An 11,322-nucleotide genomic window follows, 5' to 3' on the forward strand; every position below is an offset into this window, starting at 1 on the left:
GAGCTGGCCTTGTCTACAGACTCCTGCTTCTCCCCCTAAGCTGTGCACTTAGAAGACCTACTCCTCCTAGTCCCTATGGAACCCAACTCGCCAAGGACCCGTATGTCTAAGAACATGCCATTCATTCCGCTGCTCCTCGTCCCGCCCCTGGGATTGCTAGGTCCTCCGCCGGTGACCCTGGAAAGGGTCTCTCATGTCAGAAGAGAATGGGAAGATGCAGGTGAGGTGAACTGGGAGGTACAGCCTGAGACCAGAGCCACCCTGCTGGACGCCTCCCTGGTGTTCCTACTGCCTGTGGTCATTTCACTGCATGTGGGATCCCAGTGAAATTCTGCCAGCCGAACGGACTTTGGCTTAAATGGTTAACTGTGGGAAGGATGAGGGGCTTTTAGTCATTTCCATGTTAGTATAAACTAGTTCAAGGAGCTTCTTTCTTAACTACTATTTGAGATTGGCTAAAGACCAGGAGTGTGGTGCTGCCTCTGCTGCAGTTCATCTGGGCTGGAGCACATAAAGGGAAGATAATTTTGGATTGTGGGACACTCCTGGAGAAAGGTACCGGGGTGGGCGGGGAGGGGACATGAAAAAATTGATACCAGGGGAAGAGGGGCAGTGAAGGAAGAGAGATAGAGACCAGCCCTCTGCAGTCCACACCAAAAGGGAGAGTTTCTGTCCTTCCTTTGGTTCTCTATTCCTTCCTTCACCCTTCCCACCCCATACTCCACCCCACACTCAAGATTAAGCCTGGGTAGCTCCTAAGTATGACAGTTCAGTTACATGGTGAGCTTTGGAGGCTCTTCTGGAAACCTAAGCACCACCGACGGAATGATTTTTCTTGGAAATTCAGTTCCAAATTGAACACGTAGGATTTAAAACATTCACACGGGGGACACCCTCTCTCCCACAGGCAGAGACCGCCTGAGGGCTCTTCCGACAGTTCTACAGGTGTTAACTGGATTTAACCTCATTACTCAAGAGCGATGACCGCGTGCCCTGCAGTGGCCACAAAGCAGAGTTTCATAAATGCTAGGCCGGGAGGGAGCCTCACAGGGTCTGTTACCTCATGTGGCAGAGACACATGGTCAAAGCCAGGGCAGAGGAGTGACCGTATTGAGGGTGAGAGGTGCTGGCGGTGTGCACGTGGCCAGAACCCAGGCCCCTATTACTGTGGCTACGTGGACCACATTCTCCCCACGGTAGCGCTCGCTAACATGGGTTCTTCAGAATCCTGGCCCCCAGGGTGCTCCTAGGAGACAAACCGTCCTGGGGCCAAATGGGTCTGGGCAATGCTGCTATTCTGGTGCCCTCTTAGAGATGCACGGTGACATCCCTACAGCACAGGCTCTGAGAAGTTCTGCGATTAAAAGCACACAACTGCATGGATTTTGTTTAACCCAATGTCCTTCAAACCTATTCGACCAAAGAAGCCCCTTGTTTCGGGACGCTTCCATCACAAGTTCCCACTACACGCTCTGGGAAACGCTGCTGTGAGGGAAGGACTGCGTGGAGACAGGAGTCCTGCATTCTGGTCCTCACCGTGGCACTTACTGGCTTCAGGCAAATTTTTATCCCCGTGGGTCTTCTGCCCACCCCCTGGAATGTTGCCAGCAAGGCATAAATGGGAAACATGGCAGGTCTTTGACTAGCATGAGTTCAGACCCTCAGCTTCATGGCCCAAGGCTCACCTCTGCCTTCTGTCCACCCCGAAAGCTGATGCCGTCAGAGATGCAGGACTGGAATTCAGCAATGGTGTAATACTCCACCTCAACAGAAGGGGGCTCTGGTGGCTTCGGCAGCTGGAACCCCTAAGGCAGAGAAGGGCTCAGTGAGCAAAACCTACCTGATCAGAACTGTAACAGAGGCAGAGTGTGGCGGTTACGCCAGCTGGAGGGCAGCTGACCTGAGAAGTATCCATCACCTGAGGCTCAGGGTGTCTCCCCAGGGGACTGTTCTCCTGAGCAGGCTTTCTATTACCTATGATCCACTTGAAACTCCTCTGAGCTGTCAAAATGATCATTTAGTAATAGTAACTTCACCCCTACATCTCTGGAGGTCCAGTTTATAGATACTTCAACAGCTAGGTCCCAAAAATGAAAATGAAAAAGCAGAGAAGTGGTTTTAACAAAGCCTGTGCAAACTGCCCCATGGGAGGAGAGCCTTGTCCTTAAGTCTAGCTGACAGGTCACAGCGGTGACATCTGGTTGCAGAGGCAGGGCCAGGGGACACAGCCATCTCTTTGGGGCAGAGGGCAGGAGTGTAAGGGGGCGCGGAGATGGCTGAAAAGAGCCCTTGGTGGGTCATTGCAGAGATGCCAAATGGTCAGGCAAAACAGGCTGGAGTGGTTATACCAATACCCAAGCAAGACATTCAAGGACATTTAGGATTTGGCTGCAGCCATGACTTCTGAGTCTTATTCATTCACTTTCCAAACATCAACTGTGCATCTTCTGGGTGCCAGGCCCAGGTCTGAGGCACTGGGCACTTAACAGTGAACCAAAAGGACAACCCCCTTGCCCTCATGGGGAGGACATTCTAGTTTCACTCGGTCTCTACTCTGGTCAAAATGGATTTTGTGCTGCCCTGTTACTTCCAGTATGTCCCAGTATCACACAAAGGGGTTAAAGCAAAACAAACAAAGAAGTATGTGTGTTTGGCGGGGGGGAGCGGCGGTGGCGGGAAGGGAGAGGGAAGCAGCTGTGGTGTAACAGGAAGACCTCAAAAGACCTCTGCCTTACAGCTGGACACATGTGGGCTCCAATCCCAGCTCAGCAACTAACCAGCTGTATGGCCTTGGGTAAAGCCTATGACCTCTCTGAGGCTCAATTTCCTCATCTGTAAAATGGGTCATGAAGAGAATTACTGATAGGTACCTAACTTCTGGCCCAGCCAAGGACACAGGGGGAGCTCCACCAACGGCAGCCAAAGCTGACCCCTCCTTCTGAAATGCCATCCTATTCCCTGGAATCTTCTCCATTCTCCACAGCTCAGCATGTCCTAATCTGGCCACTCACAGCCCAGCTGTCTTGGGTCACAGGGAGTGAAGGGCAGGAGGAAGCTGGTCTTGAGGGACCAGGTATGATTCAGCCCACTTTCTCCGCCCGGGGCCCTGGCCCTGCAGGCATGTGTGTGAGTAGATGGGGTCCAGGCCCCGGCAGCCCTCCTCTCCCCCTCCCCCAGCCACCAGGTGGGATGCAGCCACATCTGGCTGGGACAAGCCCTGCCGCAGTAAGTCCTGCACTTGTTAAGTGTGGAAGGAATGAGCCCGTTGTTCCCAAAACCGAGTCTGCCTGAAAATAATCAGCTGGGGCTGAGAGAACTGGAAGGACGGGAGAACTCATTGTTTTGTCACGGAAAACTCGAGGGTAAAATGACATAGAAACTCCCCTGGGGCCGATGGCCAAGGCAGGGATGGTCTCCTCTCCACACACCTGACTCAAGGACCCGTTTACTGAAGGCCCGCTCTTCCAGGCCAGGGCAGATGTCACGGATCCCAGTGACCCTTGCTACTAGGCCCAGTGAGACTTCAGAAATCTTTCCCCACACGGTGCGGCAGGCAGCCCGTCCGTCAGCCACAGCTGACATAGGAAAGGGAAACCTGGCGGCCAGCCCTGCACACACCATCCCATTTCATCCTTCCAGCAGCCCCAGGAGGTGGCTGGCACTGTCCCCATCTTACAGATCAGGAAATGAAGGCTTGGGGAGGGTAACAGACTTGCCCTGGGTCTCGCCGTTCCCAAGTGTCAAAGGTGCAACATAAACGCACGTCTGGCAGGCTTGAAGCCCTCTGTTTCCACGGCACCCACTGCCCCTGAGGACAGTCCCCTGAACTAGGGCTCTAGGTCCGCTGCCAGCATCACTGCCACCCTAAGCCTAGTATCCCGAGGGTATATGCTCTTCCCCGATGGTCTGGACACCAGGACCCCCACCTACAGGAGCCAGGGACACCAGCAAGTTGAGCCTCTGACTTTCAGCGCAAGCCAGTCCTGGCCATTCACTCCTCCTTGCAGGGGTGCTCGCCGGCCTGCCCTCTGCCCTCCCAGGCTCTGGCATCCACCGAAGCCACTGGACATTCCTGAGCCAGGAAGGCGAAGCTGAAAGGCTTCCAGGCACACATGGACAGCAGCCCCATTCCCAGCCCCTGGCAATGCCCTGGCTGGACACTCCCGCTGGCCAGTCTAAATGTTTATGTCTGCCAGTGTAGCGGCTGGGATGGATTTATTTAGCTTTGGAGTGCAGTGTGTTTTTGAACATCAACTGTCCAGCTAGGCCCCCAGAATGGCTGGGATGCCCAGGCTTTCCTCTCTGCCCCTGGCCCCACAAAGCTGGAAGCCCAGCAGGGCCCTGGAAAACCCCTGGACTGACAGGCATTGAAATGAGACAACCAATTAACTGGGGAATGTTACAGGGCGTCCCCAAATACAAGAAGAAAAAAAGGAGAAGAAATTCAGCATACATACCAGGCTGGATTCTCTGCGAGGTGGAGGCCTTGTCCTTAGGTTCGGGGAGCCTAGAAGAAGAAACATGGCTTCAGAAATCCCAGCCAGACAATGGGTAACAGCGCTGGACCCTGTCTTCCCTATGTGTGGCTGCCTCCTGATCCTGGGAAGCTCCTGGCTCTGTCCCACACTCAGGAGGGGCCCATGTGCTCAGTCACTATCAGCACTATAGTTTCTTCATGGAACCAGAGACCTTTAAGCTTTCTTGGCTGTGTTTCGGGGGATCCATGAGCCCCCTAAAATGATGTGCACATTTCAAAATGTATACACATAGAGGCATTTTTCAGAAGAAAGGGTAAATAGCTCTATCAGATTTTCAAATTTAGGAGCAGAGGCCAAGTTCAGAACTAAACTAAAACCACAGCTTTCCTCAAGATTTTAAGGCTGGGTGGACATCAACAGAAGCGGCTCTCTCATCATATAGGGCAGTTTAACCTCCATCTGAAGATGCTGTTGAGCCAGAGATGCATAGATTAGGAGGGGGCCAGTTAGCCGGGTTTCTCCTATACAGAGGCCTTTAAAACTGCTCGTGGAGAGGCAAAGCCGTTCCTTCCAAGTCTTTTAGGTTTCCAGTAACTGGTGGGAGGCGAGAGGGAAGGAGGGTTAAGGCCAGGAAAGATGTTCTACTGGCTGTCACTCTGTAAAGCAGCCTTGCACAAGGGAGCCACGTGTCACAGCCTGGGGGATACACTGATCTGCAAAGCAACCATTCCCGGCTTTCTTCTAGGGAATGCCACCAGCTTAAACACTCGTGTATTTTATCTTCAGCGCAAGAGTTGTGAGGAAGTGCCTTGCCTACTCGTGATTAGCATGAAACAAGTTCAGGGTTAGGGGTCAGCCTAGATGTCAGGGTAAAAATGATATAGGGGTCTTATACACCCCTCTGGCTTTCCTTGCACCCTGTGACCGCTTTCTAAAGAGCTGTGCCGTAAGGATGCAGGGGTCAGGAAGGCTCTTACTGATCTGGGCCCTCTGAGGGGCAATCCTGGCCACGGCTGGCGAGCCCTGGGTCAGCTTGGAGACACTCCTCTCAGGGACGCCCAGAGCGCTGCCATTGGAGGCATTGCACAGGATGGGCAGGCTGATCTCCTTCTTGGCGATGGGGACCTCAGGGCCCTCTCCTTCGGCCGGTGGAGTCTCCTTATCCCCCGACGCCTTCTTGTTCAGCAGGTTGCTGATCTCCATGATGTTCCCGATGATCTCCACTGGGCCTGCCAGATTCTTCTTGCGTGCTGGCAGGTCGTCCTTGGCTTTCTTCAGGTAGGATGCTGGCGCCCAGCCCTCTTTGCCCAGGTACCTGGGGGAAGGGGTGGACATGATGTCACTTGAGCGCTGCTACCTGACCTCACACCCCAGGCTCCATCTGGCCTGGCCCAGCTGCGCCTTCTCCACTGTGTTCTGCGAGGCACCCGCCAATCCCACCACTCTGGAGAGAAGCGGGATGGAGGGCAGGTGGAAAAGACACCTAGGACACCAGTTCTTCCTCTCTCCTTGCTCTCTGCCTGATCCCTCCTTGTGTGGGCTCTTGTTCTCTACAGTCAGGCAAATGTGGGACATCAGGACGAGAAGATTCCTCAGATTGAGTTGCCCACCAAGTAGACTTGACAACGGCCTGCTACCTGCCAACAGAGAGGGCGATTCTAGAGATAAGAGCAAGTGTGAACGTGGTGTGTTAGGTAGAGGCCCTCTGACAAAGGGAAGGGAGATCAGAGAGGTGAACAGGTAGCACAGGTAAGAGGAGTTAGGAACCCCGAGTTCTGCTCTTGAGTCCCTTGGTAAGTCCCTACCCTGGAGCTCAATTTTTTCTCTCTTCTGCAAACTTCAGGAAAAGAGTAGCTGCAAAAATTTATCCAGAAAGATAGACCTTTCGAGACTAACTAGGAAGATGCCTATAAAGAGTGGCCAAGTGGGGGAGGTATGGATGCTAACTGTGGGGGTAGCGGACAGATCAAGTTCACAGAACAAGTCCCCAAACAGACTGATGTTAAGGGTAACACTTCAAATTACTGGGGGTAAGGGGCGCCTGGGTGGCTCAGTTAAGCGTCTGATTCTTGGTTTTAGTTCAGGTCATGATCTCATGGTTTCGTGAGTTTGAGCCCTGCCTTGGGCTCTGTGCTGACAGCACAGAGCCTACTTGGGATTCTCTCTCTCCCCCATTCTCCCTGCCCCTCCCCGGCTCATGCTGTCTCTGTCTCTCTCAAAATAAATAAATAAACTTAAAAAAAATTAAATCAAATTAGTGGGGGTAAGGATGAGCTTTCAATTACCAATTTGGAGATGAGTGATTACCCAGTTAGGAAAAGTAAGTGAGACCTTGGCCTCACACCACAAGGGGAAAAAAAAAAAATTGTGAATATTTGGTTAATCTTGAGGATTGAGAAAATCTTTCTAAATAGGGCTCCAAAAGCCAAAACCATGAATGGAAAGACTGAAAGCACATGACTGGATAAAATGAAAACCTTTGGTATGACACAACAAAACCAAAATGAAACAAAACAAAATGAAAACAAAATCAAAACCCATAAACAAGGACAAAAGGCAAATGACAGGGCTGACTTAATTTGAGGTGACTTGATGACTTCTGAAAACAAGCTTTTCCCTTTTCTCCCCATGGTGCTCAGAACTTCTACCCAAGCCCACCAAGAGCTCACCTCCCAGTCCACCAGTTGCACTGTCCCCGTCTGCTCCCCGGGGCACATCTGGCTCTTTGCAACGGCTCCTCTGTGCCAGATGTCGGACACTCGCCCTTCCCACCTGCCCGATCTGACCTTGTTCTTGGGTGCTCATGAGGTGGGAGAAACAGGAACGTGAAAGCGAAAGTTTCTATCAACATGTCTGAGCTTTGCTGGAAAGCCTAGGCAGGAGGTGGCTTCTTATGTTTACACCACTGGAAAGCACAGGCAGGCTGTCCCAAGGTCACCTGTCTGGCCCCCTGTGTGGGGCTTGCAAGGCAGATATCAGTTAACACGTGAATGGAAGTCAAGGGGCTGGCCTGCCTTCCCAAGGTAAGGGGTGCAGAGAGAAGCACAGAAATTTCAGGGGTGGATGGCAGCAACTAGTAAGGATGCCTAATCGTATGTATGAGCCACGAGCCAAGGCTCAGCAAAGCAAAGCAAGTAGCAGAGGGCCACACAGCTAGCTGTTGGCAGCATCTGGCCTGGAACCTGGTGCTCCTGCATCTCAAGATGAAGAGCTTGCTGGCTATGGCAGAGGTGTTCTTCTATGAGAACAGTGGGAGATGGGGAGTGGGGTCTCATGGGAGTGATGGTCAGGCCTGCTCACTGCCCTGAGTGCTCCCACGTCCAACCCTGTTGTGTTCGTCGGGTGTTACATGGATACAATTAGATTCCAGGCAGAGAGATGCAGGGGAATCAGGAGCGGCTGTGTGTGTCTGGGTCCAACTCGGCTCACATCTGCTTTCCAGCTCTGGAGCGCAGAATGACTCCAGAGGGAAGCAAACTGGAAAAGAAGGGAGAGAGAGAGAGGGAGGGTATGTGTGTGTGAGGGGAGAGGGGAAAAGAAAGACAGGAAATGAGGATCAACACAGAGCCTGGAATGTTGGGAAATGGCATATTTAAGGGGGTGTCTGGCAGCCTTCTTAAGGTGGAATCTTTGTAGGGTTTTTTCAGTTGAAGCTCCCACTAGCTAAAGGGGTAGGCCATAGGGACAAGAGTTGACTAAAAGTGACGGCTCAGAGTAACTTTGATCATTTTAAGAAACTGGAGGGGCGCCTGGGTGGCTCAGTCGGTTAAGCATCCGACTTCGCTCAGGTCATGATCTCGCAGTCCGTGAGTTCGAGCCCCGCGTCGGGCTCTGTGCTGACAGCTCAGAGCCTGGAGCCTGTTTCAGATTCTGTGTCTCCCTCTCTCTCTGACCCTCCCCTGTTCATGCGGTCTCTCCCTGTCTCAAAAATAAAATAAACGTTAAAAAAAAATTAAAAAAAACAAAAAAAGAAATTGGAAAAAACCCCGCAGCCTTGTAGATAACCTCTGGGAGGGTGGTTTCGGTTACCAGCCTGCCTTAGAATGTTTGCTGGCCCTCCCATGTAGATTTGTGGTTGCTGGATTTTGGGGTTGGGTCTAGTTTTTTAGTGAGTGTGAAAGTCTAGGGGCAGTGACTTTGGGAGACACACATCCAGGCACACAGTCCTGTCCCACCTCACAGAGCAGAAAGGAACACCTCAGCCCTTCTGACTGGTATGCATGGGGCCAAGGGCAGGAGCAGCTATGTCTTGTCAGGTCACATTAAGGCTGAATCCCGTGCAGCCAATGACCTTCATCCTACCCATCAGCATAGCCCAATCTTAACACCACCACGGTCCAAGATACTGTCTCCTGAGTGCCCATATCACTTGGGTCAATCCTGTCCCCACCGTGGGAGACAGAGCGGAGCACCCTTCCTGCCCAGGGTGGGTATGGGGTTCCCAGGTGTGATGGGCTGGGGAAGTGGTCCCCAGAGCTCACAGATACAAGACTATCTTGGTCATTTGGGCTACGGGCAGGGAAGAGAGAAACTGGGTGAAATCACCACAGCAGAGTCAATTCTAAAGGACCCAAAAACATTTCCTGTGAGCCCTAACCCCACCCCCCACCCAGAAGGTGCTGGCTGGCCTCAGAGCCCCAGGACAGAGGGGACTGGAGAGCAGGACTTGGTAGGGGAAAGGTGAGTGAAGCCCACAGGGTTTAGTTGGCTTCTAGGATTGCCAGGGAAGCCCTCCCTCCCCTCCCCATGCTCCCAAATGGGTTTCTCAGTTGGGAAACATGATTGGGCCCTGCAAGAGGGAGGGGCAGAAGGAAGAGGCCTTTAAGCTAGGCTTGGGCTCAGGCCTTACTTCTACCCTGGCTCTTGCAACCATATAAGCCAGCCCTGCAGAGTGGAAAGGCCGCCAGTGTTGAGCTATGGGCAGCAGGGACTGCCTGTTGGGACCTCAGCAAGGCCTGTGGACGCCAGCCCTTCAGGCGGCCTGAGCTACAGAGCGCACCAGGCAGCCAAGGCCGGACACAGAAAACCAAATTCAGATGTGCTGGACCCTCCTGGCAGATGCATGGGAAGGGATTGCACCACTGCCTGCAAGCTGAGCCGGGGCCCCTGTGCCCCACTGGCCACAACTCTGGCTCTGCTTGACGTGCCCCAGGAGAGAAGCTGCGAGATGAGCACTCTGTTCGAGCTGTTCAACCGTGCAGGGTTGAAGCAGCCAAGCCTGGGCTGTGGGCGCAAAGCCGCCTCAGTATCGACCTGCCAGCTGGTGCCCACGGCCACTGTGCAGTCTGCTGCCCAGGGCCGGAGTGGTAGAGGGATCTCTCTCTTCTGCTGAGGCTCCTACCTGATGTACCACCAGCCCTCCAAGTTCTTCCGGATCACTTCCACAGTGACGCCCTTCTCAAAGCCAATCTCGTCCTTGCTCTGGCTGGTGTAAGGCTGTACAGTGACGTACTTCTCCTCTGTGGGGGGTGGATGAAGCAACAAGGCATAGTTATTTGAGGTTGGAGCTCAGGTCCTCCTTCCTGTCTTTTCCTCCTTGGGCCTGGCCCGGCTTAGCTGGTTGCCTCACTGTGGCTCCCAGTGTGTGCAGAAGCTGGCCGGGGCCCCAGGTGGCCTGGCTAAGCCCTGGCAGCAGACAGTTGGCTCTCCCAGCCCAGTAACAGCAGTGAGGGTGCTGGGGCCTAGTGTCCTCAGGGGTCCAAAAGCTCCCTGGACTGAGGGCACAGTTAGGGGGAACCTGCCCTGTGTGGCACCTGAGTCAGGAATCCCCTGGGATGTCTGGAGGCGCCGTGGCATGCCACCCTTCCCTGAACATGCCAGGCCCCCATCCATGCCCCAGACTTGCTCTCTGAGCCCTTCTCCCACCTCTACCCCTTAAATCCTGCCTCTGTCTGATCTTCCGGCAGCCCCAGGGGCACCTCCTTGGTGAAGCCTCCCCTGACCACTAATGTGATCACCTGATTGTGTGATTTCCCCAAGAGGATTGTGGGGAACACATGTTCTATGGGAGTGATTACATGGGTTTTAAGATGAGGGTCCGGCGGCCAAATGATCAGTGGTGATGCCGACTGCAGCCATCAGCAGGGCCTCCCGGAGCCCAGGGTGGGCCAGCATGCTGAGCTGACCACACAGCTTGGGAACACCCCTTTGGGGAGCTGTCTGCTCTACCGTCACATTCGCCTGCGAGCCTTGTTCAGGGCCTCCCCAGGTACCGGGAAGGAGGTGCCTTATGGGAAGACAGGAAAAGCCTGGGAGGGCAGGTGTGGGGAGGCCGGGCAGCGCTTGTCCTCCTGGATCTCTTCAGCCTCTCTCCTGGCAGGGGCCCTGCTGCCTCTGCACGGGTCCTTGCTCAGGCTTCCAGGGAGGTGTTCCTCCTGCGTCTGCTGGGGCCAGGTGGACTCATGGCTGGCTGGCTGGCCGCCCTGTCTCCTGGGTGGAGAGCCTCCCCAGAGAAACGTTCAGGTCTCAGGAAGGATCACACATCCCCATACTCACCCTCTGGGAGGAGGAGCAGACCTAGACAGAACTGGCCACACCCTCTCGGAAGGTTACCCTGAACTCATGCTGTCTCTTCTAGCCTGTGCCTGTCACACAATTGGGGCTCCGAAGGCACTAGGCAGCGCATCAATGAAGGGCAAGGCTGTCTGAGCAGGGGCAAGAGGCTGTGTTCTAAGATACCTGCCCCACTCCTCCTTGCTCCCATCTATGACAGTAACTCCTAGATTCCTTGGTGGACCCTGATGGGCAGCCTGCCTGAGCCTTAGGCAGCAGTAGGGGAGGGGGACGGAGGACAACTGCCACCTCCTCCCTCCCCCCCCCCCCCCCCCCCCCCCCCCCCCCCCCC

At 54.1% G+C, this 11,322-nt stretch overlaps 1 protein-coding gene across 2 annotated transcripts in view; it reads right to left on the reverse strand.

Moving 5' to 3' along the window:
* Positions 1 to 11,322, reverse strand: part of SH3PXD2A (SH3 and PX domains 2A) — a 244,086-nt gene that overhangs the window by 9,968 nt on the left and 222,796 nt on the right. For both annotated transcript variants that reach the window (XM_049645686.1, XM_049645687.1), the window contains 4 exons: positions 9,820 to 9,937; positions 5,456 to 5,793; positions 4,458 to 4,507; positions 1,686 to 1,805 (listed from right to left, as the gene is read on the reverse strand). In XM_049645686.1, the coding sequence (XP_049501643.1) occupies positions 1,686 to 1,805; positions 4,458 to 4,507; positions 5,456 to 5,793; positions 9,820 to 9,937 (626 nt within the window). The remainder of the gene's footprint in view (positions 1 to 1,685; positions 1,806 to 4,457; positions 4,508 to 5,455; positions 5,794 to 9,819; positions 9,938 to 11,322) is intronic.

The sequence above is a fragment of the Panthera uncia genome, chromosome D2, assembly GCF_023721935.1.
Source record: "Panthera uncia isolate 11264 chromosome D2, Puncia_PCG_1.0, whole genome shotgun sequence".
Classification (NCBI taxonomy): domain Eukaryota; kingdom Metazoa; phylum Chordata; class Mammalia; order Carnivora; family Felidae; genus Panthera; species Panthera uncia.